This window comes from Rhincodon typus, chromosome 9 (assembly GCF_021869965.1).
Source record: "Rhincodon typus isolate 14 chromosome 9, sRhiTyp1.1, whole genome shotgun sequence".
Lineage (NCBI taxonomy): Eukaryota > Metazoa > Chordata > Chondrichthyes > Orectolobiformes > Rhincodontidae > Rhincodon > Rhincodon typus.
The window spans coordinates 81,516,793-81,532,171 of NC_063340.1; the positions used below are offsets into that span (position 1 = coordinate 81,516,793).

General features: G+C 38.2%; 2 protein-coding genes across 6 annotated transcripts in view; both read right to left on the reverse strand.

Annotated features, from left to right (window-relative positions):
• desi2 (desumoylating isopeptidase 2) overlaps positions 1-700 on the reverse strand; it is a 44,975-nt gene extending 44,275 nt beyond the window's left edge. The window contains exon 1 of the mRNA XM_020537295.2: positions 431-700. Within this exon, the coding sequence (XP_020392884.1) occupies positions 431-469 (39 nt within the window). The 5' untranslated portion in view covers positions 470-700. The remainder of the gene's footprint in view (positions 1-430) is intronic.
• A 907-nt stretch (positions 701-1,607) lies between these two features.
• The window catches only part of arv1 (ARV1 homolog, fatty acid homeostasis modulator), a 36,185-nt gene continuing 22,413 nt past the window's right edge, over positions 1,608-15,379 (reverse strand). For 2 of the 5 annotated variants that reach the window (XM_048600719.1, XM_048600717.1), the window contains 4 exons: positions 11,361-11,497; positions 7,909-8,007; positions 5,642-5,707; positions 1,608-1,755 (listed from right to left, as the gene is read on the reverse strand). In XM_048600719.1, coding sequence (XP_048456676.1) covers positions 1,609-1,755; positions 5,642-5,707; positions 7,909-8,007; positions 11,361-11,497 — 449 coding nt within the window. In that variant the 3' untranslated portion in view covers position 1,608. Of the gene's footprint in view, positions 1,756-5,641; positions 5,829-7,908; positions 8,008-11,360; positions 11,498-15,379 lie in introns of those variants that run through there. The other 3 variants (XM_048600718.1, XM_048600720.1, XR_007262826.1) reach the window with 3 other exon arrangements.

Below are 15,379 nucleotides of genomic sequence, written 5' to 3' on the forward strand. Positions count from 1 at the left end.
TTTCAAGGAGATAGGAGTTTAACTTTTAAATTACAGATTAAACAAAACCTGAAATAAGATACTAACTGAACTGGATTTACTTCAGTTAAGGCAGATTAAAGACCTTAGGTCGCAAAATACAATTATTACGTGTATGTGTTTGGATGTAAATCTGTATATACACAGAAGTGTACCATTTGTACGAACAAATACAGGAGTTGGAGTGGGTTTTCAGCTAATTTTTTTTGTGATCTGCCTCACTTTTTGGGGTCCTATATTTATTGAGGTTATATTAGCAGTAATGCCACACATACGTTGAGGCAGTTTACCAAATGTTTATTGTTAAGTAGAGACTGCACACACAAACACCAAGCTGAGGTTAGTGACCGAGTGAAATTCCGAGCACACTGAAGGTTAAAAAGAAAGTCGGCCCCCACCTTCACTCACTCACCATGTCGTACACGTTGAGGATCACTAACTCGTTGGCCATTCTTCACCGGGCCGGGGGCCGGCGGCCGGCGCAGGCTGGGCTTCCCCTTTACTCTCCCGCCGCTTTCTTGTTTCTTCCTCTCCTCCTCCTCCTCCGCCAGGCGACGAGAGGACGCCGTCTCCGCCGCCAACCGCCGGTCCACCAGCAACGGCGCGCCAGCTCCTCTACCACATCCGAACTCCGCTCGTCCCCATGGTCGGCGGACAAAAAGGTGGAAACGGCTTCTCGCCCGGGGGCGGCATAGCAGGAGGAGTTACCGATATCACTGGTGGTGATAATGATCGTGGAAGTTCAAACCTCCATACCGCCCGGAGGCGCTACGGCAGGAGAGTTCAGTGATATAGCGGGTGGTGGTGACTGAAAGTGAAATCTCCACGCCGCACGGGGGCACCACGACACGAGGTAGTGATAACGGAAACCCGACTCACCGGAGAAGAGCACGATTGCGACTCGCAGCGACACCAAGCGCCAGGCCAACGGAAGAGCAGTGTGATCGTCGAGAGACCAAGCAGTTATCGGCGGAATATGGACGCATGTAGAGTAAATTGATCAAGAGGAGGTCCAATTTTTGAACCTGGGTCTGGTACCCTCACCCCAACACTTGGTTATAAAAGTCCTACCTTTGCTTTAAAACTGCCATTAATTTTCACAACATTGTCTATTTTATATTATTTTAATGCCACAATAGAAAGACTTCCAGTATCTTCCAAATCTTCCAATACCTAAAGCTGAATGAATCTTGTATTTTAATTGGGGATATTGTTTTCTAGTGTAACAGTTCTGCCTTTCACTCCAGATCTCAGCTGCCTGCAATTTGGTGCTGTTTTGCTGCCCTGAGTTACATCAGACAATAGGTTTACACAGTGCAAATAAAGAATTTCTTAAATAGAAATTAATCATTAAATGCTGGAAGTACCAATAGGCAAGGATTGCACTTTCAGGGGTGCAGCACTGCATCAGTTCTGAAACAGTTTTCACTGAGTGATAATCTTCCTTTTTCAACTGGTGACCAGAATTTGTGTTTTGGTACCACATTACTTTTATGCTCAACTTAACGTGGCCTTTGAATTGTGCTTCATCAAAAGAATAAAGATACTGGCAATTATACAGGTTATTACATAAATAATTGGCAATTTATTTCATTTCTTTATTGTTGACAGTTTCAGTGCCCCCACCACAACAACTACGGTCACTATAGAAGTTGCTAGAAAGATCCATGGCAGTTTGCCAGTGTTAAATGTTCTTGAATGGTGATGCCATTTTCGAGGTTTCTTGACTGCAGTGGTCTGCCATAAATAAAAACAGAAAGTTAGGGACTCTGTGAAAAACAATGCTTCATGTTATTACATGCATAAATTGGAACTAAATAGTAATGAATAAGAAATCAGAAGTGATTTGTTGCAAAAGAAATTAGATGTAGGATTTATAGACCTTGGGATTTACGCCTCCAATAGTCAGGTAGCAAATTGTACAACAGATAGATAAAAACAGAAATTTGCAGGATATCAAATGGGTTCAGTTGTCTTAATACAACTGTATCAGGGAATTGTGGTCGAGCACATTGGTCAGTCAGTGAAGGCTACTATTCACTCAGTCACTTATCCCCAGTCCTACATCCACAGCACACGGAACTGGGCTTATGTTGCTACTTGAGCATCGTTCTTGGCTCTGTTTCAGCTTCAACTTCTCTTATGGTGCTATGCAGCTTTTGTAAGTGATTAATTACTGTTAACCTTGGGTAGGAAACTTATTACTTGCCACTAGTGCCATAGAGCAGGTGATAGTACCTGCTATATTGAGGTTGACACTGCACCTTGGGCATCTGGAGAGAAATTTGGCTTTAAGTGGTTCAATTCAGAATTGGAGAACAGTAACAGGACAGAAGACGCTATTCGGCCCATCTCAGCTAGTGCTATTTGCCTGCCTTCTCCCACAAAATAATGATCAAATTCCCTTTTAAAATCAATGATTAAATCGCCTCTGCAACATCCTCAGGCAGAGCAATCTGGATCCTAACCATACACTGCAAAAAAAAACTTATCATGTCATCTTTAGTTCTTTTGCCATTCACCTTAAATTGGTGTCATGTCATTGTTGACCCTCACAATGACTTAGCTGTGGTAACAGCACTATCAATGTGAGATTTAGCCAGACAGAACAAGCAGATTATGAGTTTCGCTGGTGTTAGCTGATTACAGCAAGGAAAGTACTCAGCAGGCCTGGCAATCACTGTGGAGAGAAAAACAGAGTTAATGTTTTAGGTCAGGCATCTTCCTTCAGAACTGGATGGAAATAGAAATATTAATATGGTGTAATCAAGTGAAACGAGGGAGGGGGAAGGAAGAACAAAAGGGAAGGTTGGTGACTTAGTGGAGTGTGGGAGAGATTATGGTAAAGAAGGCAGAGTGGGTCTAAAAGTAGAGTAACAAATACCTGCCTGAAAACAAAATAAAATGTTGGGAATAGAGTTTACTGTCTGACAATGCTGAACTTAATGTTAAGTTAAGAAGGCTGTAAAATAACAAATTGTCAGCTGAGGTGTTCCTGGAGTTGGGTTGAACTTCAATGGAAGAGTGCAGCTGGCCAAGGATGGTGGTGTTCGTGTGACAGCAAGGTGGAGAATTAAAATTAAAAGCCACAAGAAATCTCAGCTAAACCTGCAGACACTACCCAGAGCTTCTGGTTGCTTGCATTTTAATTCTCCACTTTCTTCTCACTTGGACATCTCTTTCCATGGCCTTCTGCACTGTTCCAGTGAACATCAATGCAAACATAAGGAAGAACACCTCTTTTGATTAGGTACTTTAGAGACTTCTGGACTTAACACTGAGTTTAATGATTTTAGACTTTAAACTCTGTGCTACCCGATGTAGTTTTATTATGGTTTTGCTCTCACCCACAGCTGTTCATTATTCACACCACACAGGGCAAACCTTTTGGTTCTTTACAGTCTTTACCACTCACATTTTGTCGAATGAAATCTTGTCAGTTAACCATTCCAATTTTTCAACATACTGAAAACTTCCTTTCTGTTCTCCCCTCCACCGCCATCACCCCAACTGAACCTTTCACTTGCTGAAAGCCTCTTAATATTTCTTTATGCCTTCGGTTCTGAAGTAAGGTTAACTGTTTCTCTCTCTCTGTGGATGTTGTTAGACATACTGGATTCTTCCAGCCTTTTCTGTTTGTTTTCCAGAATTCCAGCAACTGCAGTATTTTGAAATCCATAGCAGGCAGTTTGAGAGAGTTCAGCAATAAAGAACAAGGAGCAAGCGTGGGCCATTCAGCCTCTCAAATATTCAGGATTAAACATGAAAGGACTGAAATTTACCTTCAGCACGAGTACAAATATTCTACACCCAACTTTGTTGTTATGAACCTCAACATTAAAATGTTAAACAGCCAAAAGTTGCACAATCACCAAACAGCTGTGAAAGCTCCCCCCTCACTCAGCCCTGAAGCTTTAATATGGCAATCAGCAACTGTAGAACTTTATATCAGAATAAACTTGTCAATTTAGTAAAAAACTGATTATATGTTACTGCTCCCGGATTTAACTTCTCTTCATGGGAATTTCTCATCTCTTTTAGGAACTTAGAGTCTGAAGTGGGCCATTCAGCCCATCATATCTGCTCCTCTATTTAATATGATCACAGCTGATTGAACACTTCAATGCCTTTTACCCACATTATCGCCGTAGTCCTTTATGCCATTGATAATCAGAAATCTACCAACTTCTACTTTAAATACAAAGACTGAGCTTCCACAGCCCTTTGGGATAGAGAATTCAATAGATTCACAACCTTAAGTGAAAAAAAAATCACCTAAATTGTGCACCTGATTCCAGACTCTCCAACCAGGGTAAACATCTTACCTGCAAAACCCTGTCTATCCCTATAAATATTTTGTAAGTTTCAATGAGATCACCTCTCATTCTTCAAAACTCTAGAGAATACAGGCCCAGTTTTCTCATACTGTCTTCATAGGACAGTCCCATCATTCCAGGAATAAGTCTGGCAAACTTTCACTGCAGTTCTTCTATGGCAATGTCTTTTTTAAGAGTAAGGCAGCCAAAACTGCAGGCAGTACTCCAGGTACTGTCTAACCAAACTTCTTTACAATTGAAACAAGACTTCCCTAATCCTGTTGAGAGTTTTACACAAGTGCGTCTTTCTAGAATATGCAGTACAGTTTGCATCCAGTTTTCTCTGAAGACTCAATATCTCAACAGCAGTAGGCCATTCAATTGTACTGTGGCTATCTGTACCTCAACTTCATCCTCCAATATTCTTAACTGATAAAAAATCTATGATGTCAGTTATCTCAGTCACAAGGCACAATCATTCGGGGGAGAGAATTCCAGATTTCTCTGACACTTTGGTCTACTTGACCTGGATTTGCTGAGCAAACTGAATTATTTCTTTTTTTTTCCTTCCAATTGCTCTCACTGTCTTATATCCCTCAATATACTCTTTTTAAGGGAATACGCAAATTCATGCAATTGGTGCTTGTAATTTAATCATCTCCCCATAATCATTATGATCTGCATGCACATGTACAATTTTTCAATACCAATGATCTTGTGTTATTATCCAGAGTGTGTAAGAGGATTACATTTTTTTAAATATGCAAAACATGAAGTATTTTGTGTTGGCTGGATGGATCAGTGTCTCAGAAAGCAATAAAATCTACTCGTTATGGTAAATTCAAAATGAATTCCCTCAGAGCTCAACTGTAGTTTGGTCAGAAAATTTTAAAAATTGTGCTCACCAGTCCTGACTACAGGTGAGGATTACCTAATTATAGGACTTCCATCATTTTCTCTTTTTTTTAAAGTTTATTTGCTTCTGCAATACAGTCTGCACTGCAGTTTCTGCATTTTTTGTTTTAAAAATATTGCAGGTAGATATGACTCTCTGGAATTCCCTCCCTCTGACCTGATTTTCTTCAAGGCACTCCTTAAAAACTACCTCATTGACCAACTTGTGCTTATACCTACTTTATGTGATTTGTTTTAATATTTTGTTTTATAATGTTATTGTGAAGCACTTTGAGACATTTTAGTACATTAAATACACTGTTTAAATGCAAGTTGTCATTGAGAAGACAAAACTGCACAATAAAATCTCCATCACATTGGTTTAATATCCCAGGGGAAGATATGCAAATAACCTGCCAGAGTTGTGATGGTTTCCATTCAGCTGTTGAGCACATCTCATTGCCAAACTCATATCCAACCTGAAAAACACCATATGAATTATGACTCCATCTGATGCTACTACTGGACAAGTCAGATCTCAGACTGAAATCTGGTTTGATTAATCATTTCTTGTTTTGGTTATAATTAGGCGGTCTCTCCCTAAAACAGAAGCACACAAAATTGCAGATTTTGTTTTAACAATGAAATAGAAGCTTAATTAAGCAAAATAAATGAAGATAAAATCGAATAAGTAGAATCTATTTGCTTATAACACATTCAAAAGTCTTATATAACAGTTAAACTATAGTTCCATTAATCCTAAAACACTCGTTTACCAATTGCAAAGGAAAGCAAATCCTTCATACAGTCCCCAAAAGTCCAAATGTACACTGCTCACACCAAAATCCCTTTCTTTAACACCTTGATTGATTAAAGATCATTAGGACTTTAACTTCTAGGCTGAAACCTCTGCTAGCTTTTTCCTGAAGCTATCATACAGCTGAGGTTAAACATACCCTGCTTCAAGTAACCTCTTGAGGGGTCTAACTCAACTGGATAGTTTGGTACTAACTCCTTAGTCCATGGTAATCAATTTCATTATATTCTCCCCTTATCAGGAGCAATGCTCTACAAAACCCACTCCATTTAAGGACTTCTCAGAATTGCTCCAACACAAAGTAAAACTGAAACAAAAATTTCTTCTTCTAAGCTACTGGTGTTTTCCTTAAGCTTAAAATAAACTGTCTAAAAATTTCCAAAAGATACTAAAACACAATGGTCTACTTTACGATGTTGTAAAACATCCTAAAGTAACAAGAACCCATTAGACTGCCAAAGCAGCCCTCACAAACTTTTAAAATAAATTACAATGGTTACAGAAATTAAATTAATTATCAATTTCAGTCACACAGAAAATCCATGTTACTAACTCAAAATCCAAAACCTAACTTAAAATGCTGTTAAATATATCTTTATCACGCAATTTATTAGCATGTGCTGTTTGAGGTACAGCGAGCAAGATATTTCAGCACACCTAAATGGTGAAGACTGAGGCATTCTTGATATTGAGGGTTTCTGAGAGCACACAGGCTAACACAACAGGATTCAGGCCATTGCTGGTACCATGGTGACCCTCAGCTAGAGCAATGAAAGGGGACAATTGTTAAATGGGTTGGGGAATTCTCAGGAAACAGGAGTGGTGACAGTTTTTTTTGGGGTGGGGGTTCATTGGTTTGATAATGATGCTGATTGGAAGGGGTCCCAGTCAACTAACTGGATTCACGAAAAGGATTTTTTTTCTAGCTTCACATTCAGGTATGTCTCTCAAAATTTCACAATGCTGTTTGCAGCCCAGATGATAAACACTAGGTTTGGCTCCAGCTCTGCAAACAATCAATTATTAATATCATATGAACTTTAAGTATTGAGGAAAACGGATGAGCTGAGGGAAAACATTTCACACTGAGAGGCATACATAAGTTCATCAGATTGCTATCACAAAGCTCCTTATTCCTAACATCTGTGTAAAGAATGCATCACCTGCCTCAGTCTCCATTGAGGAAAAATGGCATGAATTCAGTGTCCAAGAAAAAGAGATATTATTGAATACAAAAAAACGTCATTCATTGATAAATAAAAGTCTTCTTCATCCCTTTGAAATATCCATGACTTTTGCTTTTGGAATATTTTAGGAATGTTATATGTTGCCCTGTTGCTTTGAAGGCAATGAACATGCTTTGCTTATGTACAAAAACTGAGGGCTCAAGGAAAGCAAAGTCGAAATATTCCAAAATCTGCCTTGATGCATTTTCCTTATGAAAGTGCCTCTAAAAAAGACATCCAGCATATTCTTACTAAAATTGCATAAATAAACGTATAAATTACAATTGTACAATTTTTAAAATCTTTTTGCAGAATTTGACATTTTGGTGGAAGTGCCACAAGTGTTGCTTGCATGGAATTTAATGAACCTAAATGTACTCAATTGATCTATTGCCATGGTTGACCAGTGCGTTCAGGGCCCATTTCCCTTGTCCTAGCAGGGAATTTATTTGTGTTTACCGTGCTTTCCTTCAGTGGGGTCGTATGGCGTTTATTTGCCTTCTTGTGAAGAGCCTGCTCCTTCCTCTGTTCAGGTGTGCTATGGTTGTTACTGTTTTAACCCAACAACAGTTTCACCAGCTGCCTTTATCACAAAAATCTAACAGAATTATTTCAATTTTCTTGAATTGTCCCTTACCTGTCTCTCAATTCGTAATACTAATTCATCACTGGTCACATTCCTAAATATGTCTGCTGCTTCCTCGTGCAGTATATTAACAAGTGAAACTCCACTAGCCTAAAAGACAGGAAGGCAAAACAGATATGTGACAGTGTACTCAGAAGGGATGTATCTTAAAGATATTTTCTAATCAACTTGTTCAGAGATGATATTGCACACCTCAGACCAGGTGGGACTTGAATCCAGGTCTCTGGGTCCAGAGATCTGAACACTGCCAACTGCACCAAAGGGCCCTCAAAGGTAAAGTTACCATAGTTCTTGCTGACAATAGACGCTTTCTCATTGAGGGTCACAGATGCATTTTAAAGCATTGGTAGAGAGACTAGATTGTGCAATGGATTAGCAGACTATCTCCAGGTTACAAATGGGCTCCAATTTTGAGTATGTTTGTAAGTCAAATTATATGCAAGCTGGAACACTATACAGCAAAATGTGAAAAACCTTGTGTAAGTACGAACAAATGTTTGAATGTTGGGTCTTTAAAATTAATATTAATACATCTTCAGTATCTGTGGTGGTACTGACTTGATGGGCCAAAGGGCTTCTTCTGTACTGTATGATCCTGTGACAGCCCTGTATCAGATTTTCTTCGTTAGGACAGATGTTCATAAATTGGGGACTGCCTGTTGAATGCAGATTCAAAAGCAGCCCAGACAGAAAACAAAAAGTTCTGTTCTCCGTTGATACACTTTACCAATTTTTTTCTACTGAACATATTGAAATTAAGGTTCATTTCTTGGTCTCCTACAAAAGCGCAAGCTTCAAAATTCTGAAAATTTTTACCTTTCAGGTTTGCTTTTCTCCTGAAATCTTCAGTATTAAACCCCAAGCTTGGGATTAACTAAACTATACACTACTTAACTGTCTTTTTCACCTTTTCTGTCTTGGCCTTGAGACACTGAAAATGGCTAACGAATGCCTTCTGAGCACTTTACCAATAACAAAAGAGAGAAATGACTACAGGTTCTTGGCACCGATAGGCACAGTTTCAAATAACTATTGGGACAATCTTGGAGATGGCATCCCTGTAATTAAGTTTGTAGATGGTGATTTTTAAGAAAGCTCCACAATTGTGCCACTGACTATGTTCATTTTCAATGTATAAATGTTTAGTCTTGTGTAGCTAATGTAAGACAGCACTGATTTTTCATTTTTTGAAATTATAAACTGAAATGGAAGTTGGAGTGCTATAACTGGAAAGTTTTGCAATGTGAAAATCAAGTGTTCCAATTGGTTAAGTTGTGCAATACATTTCTGAAGATTTCTGAAGAAGGGTCTAGGCCCGAAACGTCAGCCTTCCTGCTCCTCTGATGCTGCTTGGCCTGGGTGTTCATCCAGCTCTACACCTTGTTATCTCGTGCAATACAATACTGTTTTTAGGAAGCAAAAAGTGAAAGAATTCAAATGGAACCAAGAATCTTTCAAGTTAAGGAAATTCTGCTTGGCGACAGCCTTCTGATTGGTTGAGCTGCAGAGTATTGGCACTGTATTAAAACAACTATGAGTGCCAAGAGCAGCAAAGAATGCAAAACATCCAGAATCTGCAGACAGACAACAGCCCCTCCGCACTCCCCTCCCTACCTATTTTGGGAAGAAAGACCAGAAACCCAAGAAAAATTAAAAGAAAGAATTTATTCAAGAAAAGACCTAGGTTCACCCTATTAGCCATTAAATTGTAAGGACAACAATTACCAAACAGACAACCATGTTGTATAATTACAAATCTCAAAAGGATTGAGAGAGAAAAATAATTTGTCTTTTGGTCTGGACTTTTGGTCTTCAGAATTCTATTTACCTGTTTTTGTCCTTTTTCCACACATATGTGTTGTGTGTAAATTTTGTCTGTCTTAATCATGATTGAGTGTGTGGGTTTGTGTATATTTGTGGGTTTGAATGGGATATAGTTTAAGTTGCATAAATTAGAAATAATTTACTTTCATTATTTTTATTATAGTTAAGCATGTTAAAATAGAATTATTTTTAAATGTTACTGAAGAAATCCACTGCAAATTGTTTTTGTTCCGGGTAGCAGTCAGTCAAGGCAAATTGAATGATTGTCCATGAATCTCAAAAAGCTGGATTGCAGGTGCAGCAGGTAATGAAAAAGGCAAATGGAATATTGTCCTTCATTGCCAGAGCAATGGAGTTTCAACATAGGGAGGTTATGCTGCTGCTGTATAGGGTGCTGGTGAGTACTGTGTACAGTTTTGGTCTCCTTACTTGAGAAGGGATGTGCTGACACTGAAGGGGGTGCAGAGAAGGTTCACTCGTTGATTCCAGAATTGAGAGAGTTGACTTATGAGGACAGATTGAATAGACTGGGACTATACTCATTGGAATTTAGAAGAATGAAGGGTGATTTTATAGAAAAATACAAAATTATGAATGGAATAGATATGATAGAAGCAATAAGATTGTTTCCAATGGTAGGTGAAACTAGAACTAGGAGGTATAGCTTTAAAATAAGGGGGGAGCAGATTTAGGACTAAGCCGAGGAGGAACTTCGTCTCCAAAAGGGTTGTGGATCTGTGGAATTCCCTGCCCAGTGAAACAGTTGAGACTTCCTCATTGAATATTTTTAAGGCAAAGATAGATTTTTGAACAGTAAAGGAATTAAAGGTTATGGTGAGTGGGTGGATAAGTGGAGCTGAGTCGATGATAAAGATCAGGCATGATCTTATTGAATGGTGGAGCAGGCTCAAGGGGCCAGAAGGCGTACTCCTGCTCCTGTTTCTTTATGATCATTTTAGTGGTCTCCTGAAGATTTTATACATTTTGTCATGAATTGTGGAATAATGAGGCACAGTTATTGACACACTTTTCCCAGTTAAATCATGACACTAAGCAATTGTTAAACATTAACTTCCCTCCACCATAGGTGCATCATGGCTGTAGTGCACTACAGCAAATTGCCAGACTCCTTCAAATGCAGCTTTTACACTCATACTGGGAAAAAATACTGGGCAACACCACCATCTGTAATTTTTTTTTGAATTAAACATCATCCTAATTTGGAAATATATTACTTCTCTAATGCCACTGGCTCCAAACCCTGGAATTCTCTCTTTAATAATATCGTGGGTCTACCTACATCATATGGTCTGTAGTGGTTCATATAGATGGCTCACCATCACATTCTCAAGGGCATTTAGGAATGGGAATAAATATCAGCCATGCCAGTGATACTTAATCACTGCTTTTCTGGTTCAATCTCAAAAGCGGCTAACTTATCTTTGCATTCTGACAACAGTTTGCAGGCTAAATAATAACCTGCCTTTTCATGTAGTGGGAAACCTCCTGTGTATTTCCAGATTTTTATTTGATGTAGATTTCCTTTTGCCTTTTCAACATAACATAGTCCATAATTCTAGAAAAAATTATGTTTAATCAAATCAGTTTCGACAACGTACCTCCAAGATTTTGTCACCCTCTCTAAGTCTCCCATCAAGAGCTGCTGATTCATTTTCTCTTATTTTAGCCACATAGATTCCAAAATTTCCAGGATAACAGGGTTTATCCATTCCTCCCATGATGTTAAACCCAAACCCTGCAAATGAGTACCAAGCACGAATATAAATCAAAATTATATTGAGTGGTAACATTAAGTGAAATAGAATTATTTTATGATAATCTTGTCAACACTGCCAGTAGTCATTATCATCTATTGATAGCCCATGGAATAATTAAGGCAAGTGAACTGAAATTACAAAAGAAAAATGAGGATAGAAATGTACTAGAAATGTTCCTGGGCTAACATCTCAAAGGGATGAACTAATAATTCAAGGAACATGAGTTCAAATCCCACTATGATAGTCTAAGAATTTGAACTCAGTTTAAATCTGGTAGTAAGCCTTATCGTGAAATTGTGTTTTTTTAAACGTTAACCTACTCTTCTAATCAACCTGTTCAGAGATGTTATTACACACCTCTGGAGTAGGTGGGACTTGAACACAGGTCTCTCAGTCCAGGGATAGGGACATTATCAACATTGAACTAGTGTCTCTTCCAGCATTAAATTGTTAAGTTGTTATTGTAATTAGTCCCTTAATATTCTTTCAAGAAGAATCTGCCGCTATTAATCAAGTCCCACACGAATGTGGTCAATTCTTAATCATCTTCTGAAAAGGCCTAGTAAGCCCCTCAGTCAGGCGATGGTCAACACTGAATTTTGTGTAAGATATATTGACAGTCAAATAACCTGTTAACATTCATTAAAAATCTGCACAAAGGATACTGATGATCAATAACTACCAACTAAAGATGATCAAAAAGAACATTTACCTGAAATGCTGTCTGATTTAGGACAACTGATGAAAATACAGGCATTAGGTGGTGAATTGGAATTTAAGAACAGGAAAAACTGTCTCAATCTGCTCAATATTACGAGTAGTCCTAGTCTTTTTTGCAGTAGTGACCTGCAGCATCACTGGCAGGAACATCACAGGCACAGAATTGTTATCTGCCCTAATCTCTCACAAAATGGTTTGGTAACTAGTTTTGCTTTGCTAATTCTTCTCTGAAATGTTTCGATGTTTTACTACTTCACAGGCATTATACAAATACAAGTCATTAAGACTAGGAGGATCATCTAGAGAATAATATTGGGTACAGGATTGATGGCTAGAAAGGCCGGCCTCAGTGTAAAATTCTGTGACTCTGAAAAAAATTCAACATTATATGAACCATGAGATGTTACTGCATTGAAACAGAAGCCTTCAAATCTGTTTCATCATTTGTTAATTTCAATTCACTGCTTTTTATTAGGAAAAGTCAATGGTCTTCCTGCCCCAGGCTTTTAAACACTTCAAATGAGTTTGCATCAATGGTTGTCTAGACTAATACACTGCACATTAGCACAATCCTTTGTGTGAAGAACCTTCTAATCATAAAATTGTACAGAATGAAAAAGAAAATCAGGCTGAGTGCCAAGAAAGGCTGCTGATAGCTGCCTTGCACTTTGTGAAATCACCTAAGACACATTTATGTCCGTTTCTCCAGAGTCATTTCTGTAATATGAAAAAATACAGTTTCATTTTTCCACAATTATCAATTTTGTGGCTTCCTGGAAGCCAGGGTGCCAAACAGATAGCTTGATGGATGGCTAAAACTGTGGCTCACTTATTAAAGGCAGTGTAGAATGAGCCTTACAGATCAGAAAGTACCCATTTAGTTCTTGGGCTGTGCAAACCTGATTGATATCAGGGTGAAATGGCAGTTGCACTCATTACCCCATGGTTTTGGAAAGGAAATCCAATTATGGATTCCACTCCTATTAACCATCCAGTGACTACTGTCAAAAAGGCAATGGAGTTTGTTACGATATCTCTGCTTGCGTTCTAACAAATACTGTGTTGATTCCAAAGGCCGGTTTGGTGAGGTCTCTGAAAGTGATTGGCACTGTTAGACATACAAAAATAACTCCTATAATGGTGAAAATTAACTTCGAACTCAAATAAGCAGTAGCAGATCGCCTGCCTATTATACACCCCACCTTATCTCCTTTCCAATAACATCTCCCTTCAGTATTCATACCACAGTTGAATTTCACCCCAATGTCTTTAGAAGAGGAAAATGGGATAAATTATGTCATAATAATAAAACAAAACATAGATTCTAGAAATCTGAAACAAGTATAGAAATTGCTGGAGAAACTCAGCAGGTCTGGCAGCATCTATGAAGAGAAAGCAGAGTTAATGTTTTGAGTCCTGTGACCCTCCTTCACAAATTATTTCATAACGTGTTTTAATACTTGATGGTAATGTGCAAGAAGAAACTAAATGCAGCTCCCTTTGTCCCCGTCATTTTTAAAAACTGTCAAAAGTTGAGGCCCCAGCACTAATCTCAGTGGCAAACCATTCATTAATATGTTCCCAACCAGAAAATGACCCATTTATGACTACTACGTTACCTTTTAGACAGGCAATCTTCTCTCAATTCTAATGTGTTACCCTCTACATCATAATCTTTTATTTTGCTTAAAACTTTTGATGTAGCACCTGACGAAATGCCTTCTGGAAATCTAAGTAAAGCATAAACACCGGTTCCCTTGGTTCCATTGCACATCACTTCATCAAAATATCCAACAAATTGGCGAAACATGATTTCCCTTTCATAAAAACCATGTTGATTGTGCCTGATTACCTTGAACTTTTGTAAGTGTCTTCCTTCTGACAGATGGTAATCTAACTGGCATGTGGTTTCCTGCTTTCTGCCGTTCTCCTTTTGAGTGAAGAAGTTCTATTCACTATTTTCACTTGCAATGGAAACTTCTCAGAATAGAGGGAACTTTGGAAAACATCAACTGTCTTCCTGACCACTTCTTTTATGACTCTAGGATGAAGTCTATCAGGACCCAGGTACTTGTCAGCTGTAGCTCCAACAATTTACTCCATGCCATTTTCTGGTGGTTGCAACTTATTGATTTCAACCGTCTTTTTCATTTTCTGATTTACACCTATTTCTGTGTTGTTAGTAGTATCATCCACAGCGAAGACTAATGCAAAAAAAATTGCTCAATTCATCATCTTCTTATTTACTGTTAATTTTCCAGACTCACTTGATATAGGATCAATGTTTACTTTGTTAACTCTTTTCTGTTATAAATATCGAAAGATATATTTCTAGCTAGCTTTCTCTCAGAATGTAACTTTTCCCTCCTTGTTAATGTTTTGTCAATATTTGCTGTTTTTGCATTTTGTTCAATCTTCTGACCTTCCATCTTTTCACAATTATATACTTTAAGCTTGGTACTTACTAACATTTTTATGAGCTAGAAATAGTGAGTCCTTTCATTGGAATTTTTCTTTCTTATTGAAATGTATTTATTCGGAGTATTCAGAAATATCCACCTAAATGTCTGCACTTAGATTTTCACTGACCTATCACTGAACTGAATTTGCCAATTTACTTCGGCTAGCTCTGCTTTCTTGCCCTCATAATTGCCCTTATCTAAGCTTATAATGCCAGTCTTGAACCCGCTTTCCTAGACTGAATGTAAAATTAAATCATATTACGAGTTCTGCCACCTCAGGACACTTTAAGATCAGTAATAATTATGATCTCATTGCATAATAGGTCTAATATAGTCTGTTTTCTGGTTGCTTCCAAAACTTCTAAGATACCACCCTGAAATATTCTTCAAATGCCTCATTTAGGCCATCGTGGTCCATCTGATTTTTCCAGTCTATGTGTTGATTAAAATGTTCATAAATTATTACCATACCTTTCCTTTATCACCCTCAATCTCCACCCAAACTGCTCTACATTTTGATTTCCTGAATTTGAGCTGTCTGTGCTGTGTTAATTCTATAATTAAGATAATCTCCTGCATCAATCTTTTCTTAGCTTCCTGTCTTCTGTAAACGTTTCTTCAATATTCAGATCCCAACTGATGTCATCCTGCAGCTATGACTCTGTAATGGCTATCTGA